The sequence below is a fragment of the Odontesthes bonariensis genome, chromosome 8 (genome assembly GCF_027942865.1).
Source record: "Odontesthes bonariensis isolate fOdoBon6 chromosome 8, fOdoBon6.hap1, whole genome shotgun sequence".
Taxonomy (NCBI): Eukaryota; Metazoa; Chordata; class Actinopteri; order Atheriniformes; family Atherinopsidae; genus Odontesthes; species Odontesthes bonariensis.
Window position 1 is genome coordinate 28425120 of NC_134513.1, and position 18205 is coordinate 28443324.

Here is an 18205-nt window from a genome sequence, read left to right on the forward strand (position 1 = left end):
TACAGCTTTTCTATCTGACTGACATCAGAGGCCACGTTTCCTCTGCAGGAACCTTCCACAGAGAGCAGGAACCTCTGGAGGGTTCTGACCCTCTGAGTTTCTCTGCAGTGACCAGGAACTAATAAAGATATCAGGAGATATTCTTCATCTGTGAGAGTTAATCCATATCATATCCACACCACATACTGTCTGCTGAGGCTGAGGTCAGGGTGTTCTCAGCTCAAATAAACATGTTGTGACTCATATCAGACAGAGACTGCAGACAGAGCAGTAACAGGAAAGGAGGAGGATCACAGAGCTGGTTAACAACAGATGCTGTAATCCTGGAGATGTCACTGAGAAGCAGCGTCTCTGCACCCCAGATGTTGAACTGCTGGCTGTGAGTTTCTGTCCATGTTGTCTACTGAGAGAGTTCACCTGAGTTAGCTGCTGACGCTGTGTGTCACATCATCAGCTAAGTTGTTGCTAAGCTACAGAAGCAACACCCCAAACCACTGATGGAGACCTCTGAAGGTTTCTACCACACCTCCCTCTCTGCTCCACTTCAACTTGCTACATGTTTGTCAGATTATTTATGTTTTATTATGTTATCTATAAGAACAGCTGATCCTTGCTAATGATTGATGCTGCAGTGACATCATTTCCCTTCAGGCAACATTTACCACTCCTGTAATACACTCAGCTGTTTCACTGTTTCTGCTCCTGATAATCTCTAATATGGAGAACTGAAGCTGCCTCATTTCAAAATAACATAAATATATATATATATGATAACATAGAACATGAATATACCAATAAATGCTACTAAATAAAGGTACAGATCTTTTTACTCTGTTATTAATGTACCGACTGTGAAATAAATTGATATTTCTGCCTTCATTTAACTGTGTTAAAACCTGTTTATTTAACCTGACATTTTAATTTTCTATTTGTTTCATTGATTTAATCCTTTATTTATATATTTATGATATTAACCCTGAATTAATTTGTTCTTTATCTATTCATTTATGCAACAAGTCGATCACGGAAGATGCTGAAATCTCTGTTTCTGTTCTCTTACTTTGTGTCTAAGGGTCCGGGTTCACCACTGAAGTCTGGAGCTCCTCCTTTGGACCGGTCACTCTTCATAGACAGACAGTCAGATCCTGGAGACTCTGCTCTCTGTCTGTGGTGCTGACCTCTGCAAACACAAACCAAGAAATATTCTACACCCTAAAAGTATTTATTTATATCTTTACATTATCAGCTGCTGGTATTCTTTTTCCTTTTTGTCTTCTTCCCTTCCTGCTTTGTCTGCAGCAGCTGATAGATTCATAGATTCTGATCAGTCAGCTGATGCCAACTCCACCTGTTTTACCTGAAGGAGCACATGTAAAACAGAGTCAGAAAACATTTTCACTTATAGAGTGGATAACTAGCATTGTAGTACCACTTGGTTGTCACACCGAGGGAATGGAGGACGCAGGAGCAGGAGATGTTATATCCAAAGCTTTTATTGTAGGAGCAGATGTTATCAAGAGTCTCCAGAGAGAGAAACAAAACAGGCTATATAATTTTATATATATATATATATATATATAAATAGTTATACACTTCTCCAAAATCAGAGAAGTATATCTATGAAAATTTATCAAGGAAATCAAAATCACTCCACTATGTGGAGGAACAAACAAAAGGGTCTATCAAAATTTATCTTTAACTAAAAGTCACTCCTGCTACTTTAACAGGACTAATTTATCAAACATGATCAAAAAACCTCTCTTGAAGAGGAATAATACCAAAATGCAATACTTGAAAACGTGGCTGTGGTCAGGCTTGGAACAAAGGCGAGAGTGATGCACATCAATCGGACAGATACGACACACTGGCACAAGACGGGGGGAGACGCAGACTCTTATGCACACAGTGATAATAGGGAACAGGTGGAATCATTCATACGACAATCAGACTGGAACACGAGAGGAAGGGCAAGTGACCTGAAACGAGAGGAGAGTTAACCTTTCAAAATAAAACAGGAAATGACGAGACAAAAAGCCACTTGACCTCACCGCGGTGTGTCAGATATCCATGGTTTGGGTTAGTTAACCAGATCACTTAGACAGATAAACTGGATATATTGATCCTGCTTCATAGAACCCTGAGCTGCTGCCTATCTTGGTCAAGACATTTTAAAAGAGAGAAAGGATTTCCTTTTTAAATGACGGTTTGTTACTTCCTGTTTAACATCATGTTCTGCACCTGCAGGAGATTGTTGCTGTGTATGTAGCTCAGAAGAATCCGTTTTAAAAAAAATTTTAACACACTTTTAGCCTGGGTCACCAAACTTAGACAAGAATAAAACAGCATTTATTTAGTCTGCAGCAGTGAGTGTTACAGCCTCTGAACTCCACCTCTGTGTGTTTTGTTGACTGTTGCCACCTGATCAGGAGTCTGAACCATGAAGCATGTCTCAGAATAACGGAGTTGATGACCTGCATCCTGACGCTGCTCACACTGATCTGATTGGTAGTTAATCTAAATAACCAAAATATATCCGGAATATGTTCAACCTGCTTCATACCCTGTTTGGGTTTGCTGTATACGTTGCCATGGTGATATATCCAGATAATAAGCTGACCCCCCCTTCAGGAGCAGTTGTCTTACTTTGTGTCTGATGGTCCAGGTCCATCACTGAGTTCTGGAGGTCTGGATGGGTTCCTGTTCGTAGAGCGACCGCTGCATGCTGCAGACTCTGCTCTGTCCATCTTCTGGACTTCAGTCAGTCTGAGAGAAGAAAAGAATGAAGACAAACCCCTCTGTTCAAGTCTCACAGCCAAACTGAAACAAGCTTTTACCTCCTGCTTTTCTTTCTGTTCCACGTCAGAAAGAACTTTAGAGAAAGGAGACGTCATTTCTTTCCTCCAAGCCGTCAGACTCAGTTTGTGCTGACCCAGCTGATCAGCTGATGCAGCTTTGTGGAGTTTGGATTTACAGATGAGTTACTGCTGCCAAAGCTGCTCTGAAGTCCTGATTAAAACACATCAGCTTCACTGCGTTTATCTGTGTGTTATCTACATGTTCATTCACTCATTCTGTCAGTAAACTCCTTCAGTAATGATCCAGCTTCTGATGAGACGTCTCATAATCTGTAGAAAGGATTCAGGAACAGAAAGGTTCTCAAAGTGGTGATCATAGCAACGCGTTCCCCAGCAGTGACGCAGCTTCAGCAGAGAAAATGGCCGCCAAAGGAAAGAAAATCTTTGCTGGAGGATGAAAGTTGTTGCCTTCTTCATCAGTCAGACCAACAGCTGCCTCACACCCAACAATCTGAACTAAAGAGTGAATCAGAAAGCTGAAACAATCTGAACTAAGCAGTGAATCAGAAAGCTGAAACAATCTGAACTAAAGAGTGAATCAGAAAGCTGAAACAAACTGAACTTGATGATTTTACGCCTGAGTTGGATCAGTTCTTTGTATCAGAGCAGTCCGATCAGCTTCGTTTCAACACCAGAAACAAGCTGCTGAGTTCTGCTTCTTCTTCCTCTGCAGTCCAGAGAGGAAACCCACTCAGAGACTCTGACAGTGAAATAAGAAGAAGGTTGTTCACACTCACCTGATTCTGACGTCAGGTTTCCTCCTGCTGCTGTCGACTCAAAATGGAGCCTGACCCGTCTGAATGTGGTTCACCTCGGTCCTGTTTCATTTACAGGAAATCAGGTGAGCTCATCACAGTTTATGAGTTTATAGCACTCAAAGGTCAGCTTTTAGCACCCGCTCCAACGCTGACACTCCCATTCATATCTCACATGTTAATTTAAGTGTCTTCACACACAGCAACGTCACACTCAGGGTTTGGAGCTGCAGCTTTATCCAGCCGTCATTCAAAGTGTCTCCACTTCCTCTCTGACAGCTCACACTCTACACACTGTGTGATCATCACCTTCGTGTCTTTTCATGCAGATAAAGTGCAAATATGTTGTAGAAAAGTACCAAACTACTGTCATGTGAGCAGAACAGTAAAGTTCAACTCAGTTTCCCATGAACGTCAGCCTCCACAGCTGCTGTCAAGGACTCATTGGGAGATGTAGTTTTATTATATTGTAGTTTCATTTTTCCAAAGGGAGTTCAGAGGTTAGAATGAGTTCACCTGAGTTACCTGCTAATGAGAAAAAACATGTTGAAGCTTTAGAAACATGTATATATATCTTCTCCGTCTGAGGGGAGGACACATTTATCAACTCAGCCAGGACTCACCGCAGGTAAATAAGTCCGCTTATTGTTACCTTCAAAGTGTCTTTACAAGGTGAACAAAGACGAAGCTCGTCTAAAGTTCTGTTAAAGAGCAACGGTAAAACAGCAGGAGTAAATGTAACTGAAAGATCTCAAATTGACCTGACACCAAGGTAATATACATGATAAGTTTCTAACAAAGAGTGTGTTTGTGTTCTTTCATAATCTGATGCAACTGGTTCACCTGGTCTGAAGCTCCGCCCCCTTTGATTTACATTAAATCAGGTGAGTTCATGTTAGCTGAGTGTGTTTGTGGCGCTCACAGAGCAGCTCAAAGACGCTTCTGAACATCTGGATGGAAAATGATTCTGTCTGTTGCACCATGAAATCATTCAAACCTCTTTCAGCAGCTGGGAGTTCTTATCACCCAAAGACGTTGATCAGAAATCACATTTCTGTCGTTTATTTCTACAATATGAAGCAAAAACAAGAATGGCATAACTGCGACTCAACTTTTAAAACAAATATTTCATATTTTCATGGAGATAAGTTGCAAATATTTTCCTAAAAAGTCCAAACGACTGTCATGTGATCAGAGTAATAAAGGTCAGCGACATTTCCCATGAGCGTCAGCCTCAGTGGCGTGCACAGACATTTGGGGGGCAAGTGCTCAGGGGGGGAAAAAGGGCACTTTTTAGCGCACGTAGAAGACTATACAGTGGAAACCGCTTATAGTGATCACGTTGGTCCAGAGCCAATTTGAACACTATAAGCGGTTGATTACTAAAACCGAAGTTGTATTACAGTACAGGTATTTCACTTATTTTTTATGGAGAATATCATCTAAATGCCATTTGTATCGTTTTTCAATGAGAAAAATGAAATGAAACGGATAGCTTCAGCATTTACTGAATTTTATTATCATGCAAGTTTAATTACAGTACTGCGCAGTGCGCAGACATACTGTAGGCTAACTCAAATACAGTACGTTACTTATTCTCTGCTGTGCCGCCGGTGCATTTTTTTTCTTACAAGTCAGAAAATAAAGTTTGAATTCAATCCGCCTTTCAGCACCCCTGCTCGGATCTATGCTCCTCCGTGCCGGTGTTCTGTCGATTTGTGCTACTTGGCGTGAAAACCAAACTTAGAAAATCGGCTCGGCGCATGCGCAAAACCACAAAGTAGCAATTCTCGACAAGTAGGAGAAATCGAATGAACACCGGCCTCCCATCTTACAAGAACCAGCCTGGAGCTTCCAGCGGTCACACGCGCATTCAATCCGCTCTCCAGCACCCATCCTCGGACACATGCTCCTCCATGACTTCCTTTTTCCAGCCATGATTCGCGCACTTGCTGCCCGGTGTCAACTCGTTACGTTGGCTAGCGAGGCAGAAGCAGACGTCCAGAAAGGAATCAAGGAAGTAAAAAATAAAATAGCTACACGTAGTTTTAAAATTATTTTTGCACATGTTTACATTCATAAAATGGCCAAAAATGAACATTATAAGCGGATTTCTTGATCACTATAAACGAATTATTTAAACAGCATTTGTATAGAAATGATTCCGTCCCAAGCCTTTTGATCTATATAAGCGGTTGATTACTATATCCGTGACCACTATAAGCGGTTTCCACTGTATTATAAAAAAAATGACACGCACATGTTGAATGAAATTAAAGTGTACTTCTCTAAAGCAGCCTCCTCCTTGGTGCCATGTCTTTAAAGATGTTAATGACCTTGCTGTGATTTATCGCAATGTCTTTTTCAATGGCAAGCAAGAGAAGGTCAGAGAGCCTTTCTTCACCACACAGGCTTCTTAGTTTACTTTTGATGATTTTCAGCTTGGAAAATGATCTTTCAACTGAAGCAGTCGTCACTGGTAATGTTGCATATATTTGGATCATTTTGACAAAGGCAGGAAAGATCAGCTGGCCATTGTTTTCCCTCAGTATTGAAAGTATTTCTTGTAGGTTCTTTGAAGTAAAGCTGGAGTGGAAGACCTTTAGTTCTGTCTTTAGCTGCTCTTTAATTGCTTACTTAGCTGCTTTGCTTTCATCCAGGAAAGTAGAGAGCTGCTTCCCTGGGCTGCCTGCTGTAGCTCCTTTACCTTTTCTCTCTTCAGCCTCTCCTTTCTTGGCATTCTGCTGCAATTAGTAAATCAATATACAGACAGAGACAAAGACAATAAAGAGACCAAAAAGTACGAGAAGGAGTTATAGGCTACTGACTGTTGTCATTACATGAAGGCAGATGGGTATTTTTTTATTTGGGCTAGAGCGTTAAACTAGTTTATCAGGTGACCAGTCGGCTAAAAATGTTTAGTTGTTTGGTGCTGTATGAGACTTTATGAGACAGTATGAGACTTTGTATGAGATTTTACTTCACAACAAAGTCATTACACGTTGGGCTTAGAGGGAAAACGGTACGATTTTACTTGATCTGTATGTTACTGGCTGGTGGGGCACGGGAGAAGAAGCCTGCCAGCCACCTGCCTGAAAGTGTTATCAGTCACCTTGAGACTCTCTCTCTAAAACCTAATAATCAGGTTAGAAATCTCGGGGTAATATTGGACTCAGACCTGAACTTTAACAGCCACATTAAAACTGTAACATCAGCAGCTTTTTACCATCTAAAAAACATTGCCAGAATCAAAGGAATAGTGTCTAAACCAGTCTTAGAAAGACTGATCCATGCGTTTGTCTCCAGCAGGTTAGACTACTGTAACGGCCTGCTCACTGGGCTCTCTAAACGGGCTATAAGACAGCTGCAGTACATCCAGAACGCTCCTGCTCGAGTCCTGACTAGAACCAGGAAATACGACCATATTAGTCCAGTGCTCAGGTCTCTGCACTGGCTTCCTGTCGCTCAGAGAATAGACTTTAAAACAGCTCTGCTTGTGTACAAGTCTCTTCATGGTCAAGCGCCAAAGTACATCTCTGACATGTTAGAGCCATATGAACCAACTCGGGCTCTGAGAACCTCAGGGAGGGGTCTCCTGCTGGTGCCCAGAGTCAGGACTAAACAAGGTGAGGCTGCGTTTCAGTTTTATGCTCCTAACATCTGGAACAGTCTTCCAGAAGATGTGAGACAGGCCTCAACTCTGACAATGTTTAAATCCAGGCTGAAAACAGTTCTGTTTAGCTGTGCATATTACACCTGAAAGTATTTTATCTGCACTCTTCACTTTTAAATGAATGAATGAATTATTATTTTTAATGTTTTTTTTTCATTTTTATTATTATTTTTTTCATTTCTTTTTAATGCTTTTATTGCCTTGTGTATGAATTGTGCTCTATGAATAAAATTGCCTTGCCTTGCCTTGCTAAGCTGCTGTGCTGCTGCAGCGCATCTGGTGCGCCCTGCGCGCGACCGCGCGAGTTCACGTGACAAAGGAAGAGAGACAGAGGTCGGGTGTGCGCGAGGAGGTGGCTCATTTCGGGGCATTGTTTTCAGTCGTTTTTAATCGCTCAGGTTTTCAAAAGATCATCTCAAAACCGGACTCAGTAAAATGTTAATAATAATAATTTTTAAATAAAAACAACGAAGTTACAAAAGGGCACTTTCGTTGATAAAGGGCAGAGGTAGTGGTGCTTCAGCACCACCTGATGTCTATGTGTGCACGCCACTGCCCTGAAATGAGTTTTTGGAACTGGGGATGTCTGAACTTTACATTTCCCAAACACGGAGGAAAATAAGATCTAAATAAGACAAGCAGCGCTTGTTCTGGTCACAGCGCAGCGCGCGCGCTCCTGCGGGGTGCGCACAGTTTCAACTCAAACTATTAATGTTTAAAGTGTTGAATACCACATGTTTATCTGTGGGAGGAAACACGAGAGACGAGGAGATTTCAACATGCTATTAAAAATAAAAAGACGCTAAAATGTGTTTGTATGGAGATAAATGTTCAGTTATCTGAACGGACATGTCAGATTAAGGAGTGTCCTCTGTTCAAAGTCTCACCGAGCCGGAAGTAACACCCTCACAGAGACTCCACAGTTCAATAAAAGCAGTTTGTGTGGAAGAGTTCAGCCTGTAAACGCACTCAGACTCTGGAGGAATAGAAGAAGAATGTTGTTCACACTCACCCTGATGCTGACCCTGCTGCTGTTAACTCAAAATGGAGCCTGAACACTTTAGTTTCATTTCTTCACTTCACTTCACTTTTTATTTTTCTCACGACCACAAGCCGAGCATTTATTGGAAATCACGTGCGCCGCGTGCACGTGGGTGTGTGAGCGCGCTGGGATTTTCTGTTTTAATTGTCAACTGCATTAAGTGTGTTAAAGTCCCTCAGTTTTCAGTTTGATTCTCCTTTACATCATATTGATCCTTACTCCTTTAAAATTATTTATTTATTTATCTTATTTTGACCTCGTCATGCATTATTTTTATTCATTTTTCAAACAGATTTCATTCATAGATGTATTTACTTCAGTTATTTCCCATTTCTCCCCGTAGCTATTGTCCCAATAACAGCCCATTATAAATAGATCAGTATAATACAAGGGAACATTATGCAGAAATAAATACAGGAAAAAACTAATTAACACAGCAATAAATTCAATGCATTCCAATTGAAATAACAAATAAAATTTAAATCTCGATTAAATGAACAATTAAATGAATGCAGTTTCAAATTAAAGCAAAAAATATATATATATACAGTGGGGTGCGAAAGTTTGGGCAGCCTTGTTAATTTTCCTGATTTACCTTTATAAAGCATTGATTGTTTGGATAAAAAAATAATTTGTTAAATATATCATATAGGGGACAAACACAGTGATATTTGAGAAGTGAAATGAAGTTTATATGAATTACAGAAAGTGTGCAATAATTGTCTAAACAAAATTAGGCAGGTACATAAATTTGGGCACCAAAAAAAAAAACCTTAACTCAATATTTAGTAGATCCTCCTTTCGCAGAAGTAACAGCCTCTAAACGCTTCCTATAGCTTCTAATGAGAGTCTGGATTGTGGCTGTTGGTATTTTAGACCATTCTTCTTTAGTTCATTCAGGTTTGATGGTTTCCGAGCATGGACAGCTCTCTTTAAGTGACACCACAGATTTTCAATGATATTCAGGTCTGGGGACTGAGATGGCCATTCCAGAACGTTGTACTTGTTCCTCTGCATGAATGCTTTAGTAGATTTTGAGCAGTGTTTAGGGTCATTGTCTTGTTGGAAGATCCAGCCCCGGCGCAGCTTCAGCTTTGTCACTGATTCCTGGACATTTGGTCTCCAGAATCTGCTGATATCGATTGGAATCCATGCGTCCCTCAACTTTAACAAGATTCCCAGTCCCTGTACTGGCCACACAGCCCCACAGCATGTGGAACCTCCACCAAATTTTACTGTAGGTAGCAGGTGTTTTTCTTGGAGTGCTGTGTTCTTTTTCCTCCATGCATAGCGGCCCTTGTTATGCCCAAATAACTCAATTTTAGTTTCAGCAGTGCACAGCACCTTATTCCAAAATGAAGCTGGCTTGTCCAAATGTGCTTTAGCATACCTGAAGCGGCTCTGTTTGTGATGTGGGCGGAGAAAAGGCTTCCGCTGCATCACTCTCCCATACAGCATCTCCTTGTGTAAAGTGCGCCGAATAGTTGAACGATGCACAGTGACTCCATCAGCAGCAAGATCATGTTGTAGGTCTTTGGTGCTGCTCTGTGGGTTGACTCTGACTGTTCTCAACATCCTTCGCTTCTGTTTATTCAGATTTTTCTTGGTCTGCCACTTCGAGCCTTGACTTGAACTGTGCCTGTGGTCTTCCATTTTCTCACAATGTTTCTCACAGTGGAGACTGAAAGCTGAAATCTCTGAGATAGCTTTCTGTATGCTTCCCCTAAACCATGACGGTGAACAATCTTTGTTTTCAGGTCATTTGAAAGTTGTTTTGAGACTCCCATGCTGCGACTCTTCAGAGAAGATGCAAAGAGGAGAAAAACTTACAATTGCCCCCCTTAAATACCCTTTCTCATAAACCTGTGTATGGAGGTCAAGGGTCACTGAACTTACCAAACCAAATTTGACTTCCAATAATTAGTTCTAAAGGTTTTGAAATCAATAAAAAGACAACAGTGCCCAAATTTATGCACCTGCCTACTTTTGTTTAACCAATTATTGCACACTTTCTGTAATTCATTTAAACTTCATTTCACTTCTCAAATATCACTGTGTTTGTCCCCTATATGATATATTTAACTGATTTTTTTTTTATCCAAACAATCAATGCTTTATAAAGGTAAATCAGGAAAATTAACAAGGCTGCCCAAACCTTCGCACCCCACTGTATTTCACATTCTCCACATTAACTGATTATTTATTTGCATCGACAGGAAGAGCACAAACTTTCTCTTTTTTAGCCGGGGGAAGAAAACAATATAAAAGTATAAATGTGCAAAGAGTATAGAAGCATCATGTATACAAATTGCATCACTGTAAAGAAAAACATATTAATTCAATAAGTTTTTACAGTCTTGGGAATTTCTACACCATTGATTTCTGTGCTGCATTGATATAGTTCTTTCAAAAAAAGTGTAAAAAATGGTTTTCTGTCAGTCCATTTCCTCTTTGTGGATATGAAATTGACCTAAAAATATAACAATTTTTGATGGATATATTTTGTGTTTAATTTTGAAAGACACTTCCTTGATCTTATTGTTTAGACAGAATTTATTCCTGATCAAACACATTTTTTCCATTCCACATCTTTATAAAGAGATTTCCCCCAAAAAATGAACTGATCAAAGTATCCAATGGCTCCCACTGAAGAGATGTCTCTCTCTCTCAGATCATTCATCAGGTCCATCCAGAACAGGACATTTTTGCCACATGAGTGACAGCACACTTGAACTGTCCCCAGATCTCGGCTGCAGAAAGGGCAAAACATGGCAGCCTGGAAAAATAGACAATTATATGCTATGATGAATCCAATCAGTCAATTTAATTTCAAAATTGCATCGTGATCATTACTACATAAAAAGACAGGGTACTTTGTCACCTTTCTGTGCTTTTTATTTAATCTTGAGCTTGTTCAATGCCCTCCACATCTCCTCATCACCTCCACATTTTGCCCTAATGCCCCGTCTCTGCTTCCTGGCATTGCCTCTGTTACTCTTCTTCACATTTGTTCTCTTTTCTCTTCCCTTGCCATATCCCTGTACTCTCTCTGTAATTTCCGTGCACTCGGTTTGTCATCTCTCACCATGTGAGTGTCCATATGAGGAGACGATGTCCCCGAGCGAAAGCTAACATTAAATTAAATTAAAGCACGCTAACATTAGCGACATAACTCCGCTGCTCTCCTATAATACGGTAAAGGATTACGGCCAAGTGTTTAAAAAAGACATAAAGGACAACGTACCTTTTGACTTTCTTCTCTTTTGTTAATATGCTCGATCTCCCATAGTCGATCCCCTATCCCACAGGTCGGGACCGCCTCGTGGCCTGGTGAACTTCCGTTGTGTTTTGGGGTTTGCAGCGTGTGTGCTCCGGTTGTGATTGCTGCATTTTTCTCTCGCAGCATTTTTACTGTTGGATTTATTTTGCCATTTGCACGTGTCGACCACCGTAAAAAATGTATCTGTTACTTTGGGAATCTTTGCTTGTTGGTCTTTGACGATTAATTATTTGTGAAGCTTTTATTTTATGTCCTCACCGGAAGTGATATCTAATAGCGTCTCTGCTAACTTAACAACCTCTTTGCATCTGTCTCTATGCTTCCCTCTGGTGGCCATAAGCTGTAACTACACCCTCAGTCAGGATGAACATTGGAATGTGGGAAATTTTTCTAAAATTAGGTTTTATGATGGAAGAGAGCAGTCATATTAATATTTTAACAACACTGTCATATTTAGTTAATGCTGGAGTTTTACCACAGCTCACATTTCTCATCATTACTCAGTGAAGATGGAAAGTAGGAGCAGTTTCAAACCTGCACAGTAACTGGTAAAAAGCTTTAAGGATGAAACTTCTCCTAAAGTTTTTTGTACTTTGTCAGTTTGAATGTTTTACTGACAGCATTGTTGTCCCGTTGTGTCTGAAATGGAGGGAAATCTGTTCCAAAGTCATTTTGTTCATATGATGAAGGCAGCCAGCTGCAGTCTGCAGGTTCAGTCTTTATAATGTGAGCCAGAGCCGTGTATTGAGAGAGTTCGGCCAACTCGAATCATGGGCGCCATGTTCGCTACCAACGGCGAAGATTCCCCAGCTTAATTCTATCGGCCGCATATGTCAGAATCGCTGAATTTAAAATACAAATAAGGCTCGATATATCATCAAACTTCGCTTGTAGTATTATCAAGATCCCTACATATGAACTCAAACATTAAAAACATTGTTCGTATACAAGTTTAGTTTAGTTTAGTTTAGTTTAGTTTAGTTTATTCCAAGCAAAAATAATATACAGAACAAGCGACATTACAATTTTTTTTTTTTGTTCAAATTCAAATAAGCTTGGAAAGGAGTGGGATGAAGACAAGCTTATAGATTCCCACCCCCATTCAGTTCTTAATAAATAATAAGGCCGCCGCCATTTACATAATTTGTTCTCCATCAAATGTGTTTACATAGTACAGTTGCAAAAAAGGAAAGGAAAAAATACATACACATTCACACATACATACACACTGACATATATATATATATATATTTATACATACATTTCTCTTCCCCCCTTTCTTCTTCCTTAAAAAATACCAGCAACTGATTATAACATATTTTACTTTCGTACGCAGCGATCTTCTTGCGCACTGTACTTTAATAATGTAATTTTTTTGTATCTTAGTTTGAAAAGGTGAATGGATGGGCATTGTTTAATATTGGCACATAGACTGTTCCATAGACGGACACCACATACAGATACACACATGGTTTTCCTCGTGGTCCTCACTGCTGGTACTTTGAATTTGCCACAGCCCCTCAAATTGTAGTTACCTTATATATACAATATTCTTTGTATATAGAGCATCATCTAGAGGGGACTGCATAAGTGGGTTCAGAAAATCCACTTTTGGACCAAGTGCCTTCTCAGTAAAAACATCAGGGCTGTGGAATAGCATCCCTGTTAGTATCAGGGAAAGCACCACACTTAGTACTTTTAAATCAGGTCTTAAGAAGTGGCTAAAAGCAGGGCAGCACTGTGGACATTTTTAGTCATTGATTTTGTGTACTTGTGTTTACTTTATCATATATCATGTTTTTGTTTCTTTAGTTTATTTTTAAATTGCGTTTGCCTACTTGTCATGCAATATACTGTAGGCCTATTCTGCACATAGTCTCACCCAATATTGTGTTTTGTTGTTATATTTTTGTATTATTATTAATTTTAATCTTTTTTTTTTTTTTTTTAATTTAACATCAATTCCTGTCCAGGAACTACAGGACTACAGATGAAAATTAACCTTGTGGCTATAATCTGGCTCAATTGTATGTTGTGCACTGTCCCTGTTAAATAAACATTAAACTAAACTAAACTAATTTGTCGGTAATAATTCCTTACTTGCTTTGAACAATAGCTGTGCTGTATAGAAATCAATTAAATCTTGAAGTTTTAATATTTTGGACTGCAGAAACAATGGATTTGTGTGTTCAAGGTAACCCACTTTATTAATGATTCTCACTGCTCGCTTTTGTATTGTTACTAGGGACTGAAGCAAACTTTCATAGTTATTTCCCCAGACTTCAATTCCATAGGTTAAGTATGGCGATATCAGGCAGGAGTACAATATATGCAAAGCCTTAGGATCTAGAACATATTTAGCTTTGTTCACTATTGAAATATTTTTTGCTGCCATTTTCTGTATATGTCTGATATGTGATTTCCAGCTCAGTTTATTATCAATTATGATTCCTAAGAATTTGATTTCGGCTACTTTCTCTATTTCAGTACCATTTATGTTAATTGCTGATTTATCTTTTTCTCTATAATTTCCAAATGTGATAACTTTTGTTTTGTTTAGGTTGAGTGATCATTTATTCCTATTCAGCCATGTTTGTACTTTAGTTAATTCATGATTTACCTCTTCTATTAGCTTACTGTAATTCTCATCACAGTGAAATAAATTTGTATCGTCTGCGAATAATACAATTTTTAGTACGTTAGAGACCTTAAATATGTCATTAATGTATAAGCTGAACAGTAATGGGGCCAGTATAGAACCTTGAGGCAGACCACAAACAATGCCCATTCGTTCAGACTCAAACTCACCCAACTTCACAAATTGCTGTCTCTCTGTTAAATAGCTTTTAATCCAGTTCCAGGCCACTGCCCGTATGCCATATTTTTCTAATGTTTGGAGTAGGATACTGTGATCAATTGTATCAAATGCTTTCTTCAGGTCTATGAAAATTCCGACAGCGTGCTTTTTGTTGTCTATTGCATCAGTGATTTCTTCTACAGCGTCTATGATTGCCATTGTGGTTGATCTCTTTGGTCTAAATCCGTATTGTCCATCATTAAGCAGTTTATGTTTCTCAATACATTTTTCTAGTCTGGTGTTGAACAATTTTTCTAATATTTTTGAGAACTGGGGTAGAAGAGAGACTGGAGTTAGCTTAAAAGAGGTTCCTGTTAACACAGGACCTAACTCGCGTTGCTTTCCGTGTTGTTGTCTTAAGTAAGGCAGTGCATTCAAAAAGGCAATTGAAGAAAATGTGATAGGCCTATACTGCCCTACAAAGGCAAAGTGTAGTAACTACGTCTATGTTGAAACTGAGAAAAATGCCTTCAATGCCTTGGTATTAGGTTGGATATTGTAGTTACTGCAAATTTGACATAGCAATATCTCTAAAACAGGTCACATTTAATATCCCAGCCTCTACTTACCTTGAATATCTTAAAAGTACTGTACATGCATTGTAGTCAGCCTAGTCACATCTCCATCCATAACAGAGGAATTATTAATATGTAGAATTAGAATATGTAGAATAATTATTAATTGAATTATAATTATAATAGAAATAGAAATAATACAAATAAAACTTGTGTTACTGTCTGTGATCATTATGGTCATTAGTATTATTCACACACACCCCCTCCCAAAAAAAAACACACACACAGTTGTATCAAATGAATCAAAATTGATGAAAGTTTTGATTGTTCTGCAGGGAGCGAGTGCAATAGAATTCTCACATATTTACACATTCATTGAAACATAAGGCATGCAAAGTGCTATATAAAATAATGGGAGTCATTAGGCCTAACAGACCTATACAAATAGATATATAAAAGATAATATATATATTTTTTTTATTAGCCTGTTGGGCCTAAAAGTGCAGATAAATCATTAGATTAAATTTAAACAAATACTAACATCCAGTACAATATAAAAAACAGATCAATTTGTTATTTTTTGATAGCCATATTATGCTTACAAATGCAGATAACTCATTAGAGTTCAAACAATCACTAACATCCAGTGCAATATAAAATCAGTTCAATATGTTCTATTTTTGATGGCTACAGTAGGCTATATTATGCTTACATGTGCAAATAAATCATTAGGCTAAATTCAAAAACACTAACACACACAAACAAGTAAATATGTTCTTCTCCTGGAGGGTCAATGTGAAAGTGCAATGTAATAATCAACAATCAAAAACAAGCTGTTCCCTTCACACTTTATCATCTCAGCTTTGCCATGCTTTTGCTCCCTAGTGCTCCCGTTGACTTGTTCAGTTTAGCTTTTGGGATTTGTCCCTGCTGCTTCCGAGCATGAAAGTGTAACCGTGTAGTGAAAAACTGACTAAAAGATGGTGTTTGATACCATGACAGGTTGGTAAATGGATGTCCTGCGTGAGATGCTCTGCTTGACTTACAAGTGTCAGTAGAAGATTCTCTTTACCAGCAAAGTGGTCTTCACTGGCCCTAAACAGCTGTTCTGCCTTTTCAAATAGCTCCCAGCAGACATCTGTGCAGAACACCAAGCAGCCTTCCTTGAATTCTTTCAGAGCTGTGAGCCTCTGAACCGGACCTTTCTGCGGCGCAGAATCCTTCACAGCATTCACACACACTGAACACAGTTTTTTCAGCTTTACCACTTTATTGAGACAGTACCCGCCAGCATCATGCAGGCTGCTCCTCTCTGCATCTACTAGCCCTGAAAATGATGGAAGGTGCCGCAGCTCCAGATCCACAGGCAGAGTAATGGCATGATTTCCTGGCTGATCAAGGAACTCAGCAAGAAAAGCACCATCATCTTCTTGGTAACTACCTTTTGAGGGGCATTTCAAAAACTGTGCAACGGTTCTGATTTTGAGTGCTTGCTTAAATTCAAGGTGTTGGGTTTCTCATCCTAATACAGCCAAAGAGGTTTTCCAGGCAGTCCTGGGAGAAGCGAGATGTCAGGACGAATGGAAAGCCCTGCGAGAGAAGCTCAGCCTGAATATCCAGAATTGATGACGCGGAAAGTACGACACCTGACTGCACAGGTTTCCAATGGCCTTTTGCCCCGATAGATATGTTCTTCATCCCCCACATGGCCGAGCGCAGATGTGACAGTGCAGCTTGGTATGACTCCTGGTTGACCTGACTCAGTGCCAGACAGGGTGTCTACCTGACATGAGATCAAACCATCTGTTGAAAAAATCTAAGAACCACGCTGTGGTAAGAAGATCTGTGTCAAATCCTTCTGAATGCACTAAGTAGCGCAGTGCGGAGCTCACTGAATGACTGACACAGTGTAAGGCATTGGACACCTTCATTTTACCAAAGTGGGATGGTGTCAGTGTGTGTTCCTTCAGTTTTGGGGCAGGCTTCAGGTCTTTATCTTGCTGAAAATCGTGGAGCATTTTGACATGCTTGACAGTGACTGTGTTTGATGTTAAATTAAACTTCTCAACAACCTCCTTCCCTAAAATGATGTCATTTCCATTGACAAGTGCCGCTTTCATATTTTTGATGATGTGGGGAACATCAGCAATGAAATGCAGAAATCTGCCCTCTTCCATGGGATGGGGAACTTTGTTTACTGTCCTACTGAATTTAGAGCAAACAATGCCAAAACTTAGCCAAAGTGCACGATTTGAAGCACCCATGTCTGATGTTATTGCTGTCACATGTAGCCCAATGTCTTTGGCCTTCTTCAGTACCCGCTTACAGCCTTATCAGTGCATGCAGTGTCCATCAGATCCAACTGGTCACGGTCAACTTGAATATCTGAAAAAGAATCAGAAGAAAAAAACACACACTCGTTAAATGTGGAAACATGTATGCAAGCTAACTAGACATGGGTTGAATCGGACACTATCAATTCAGTATAATTGTTTTCAGACTGCACAGAGAGTGAGAAAGATTTAATGGTATAATATCAGTCATGGTCAGAGTTCACGTTTGCAATTGTAAACATTAGTGAACATTACCAAAATGAATAATAATGGTGTCAATTATTATTTTGATTAGCCAAAAGCATTGTCACTTTTAGTGGAAATAAATACCTACATATAAAATAAAGCAAGAATTTATAACATCCAATAAATTGATATTTATGTACATGTCACATTAACTTTGTAGCTGCATTTTGCACTCCTGTCCTTATGGGGATACCTCATTTTCAAATAGACTAACTTCAATCAGTTCTCACTTTGAACACCTTGAACATATTTACCTGTTTGAACTTCAACAGATGTATGGCTTTCTGTAGAACAATAGAAAAGGTCAAAATTGTATGTGTTCCTGTGAACACTGAATAACAGTAATAACTTAGTAACTGAGGCAAAGTTATGTGTTACCAAAATGTGGCTGTCTACATCCACATGAATTAAATGCACACGTTGTTTTCACAGTAGGTGTTATATTGCATCCGAGTTACTGATGTTATGACAGTAGCTGCTAATTTTCTAACTAGCATAAGGTTAGCATAAGGCTTGACTAACTTCAAACTTAATTCATTTCTTAAGCGGTGTCAGGAGTTTTTGAGAGCATGGTATATATTAATGCTATTATGACTTTATTTTTTTAAGTAATTGTTAACAAAAGTCAAAGAAAAAAATGACATTTACC

General features: G+C 39.3%; 1 protein-coding gene across 1 annotated transcript in view; it reads right to left on the reverse strand.

Annotated features, from left to right (window-relative positions):
• LOC142385528 (protein NLRC3-like) overlaps positions 1-8287 on the reverse strand; it is a 28793-nt gene extending 20506 nt beyond the window's left edge. Inside the window, exons 1-3 of the mRNA XM_075472147.1 lie at positions 3593-8287; positions 2644-3311; positions 1061-1180 (exon numbers count right to left, since the gene is read on the reverse strand). Coding sequence (XP_075328262.1) covers positions 1061-1180; positions 2644-2891 — 368 coding nt within the window. The 5' untranslated portion in view covers positions 2892-3311; positions 3593-8287. The remainder of the gene's footprint in view (positions 1-1060; positions 1181-2643; positions 3312-3592) is intronic.
• Between the last annotated feature and the right edge of the window lie 9918 nt (positions 8288-18205).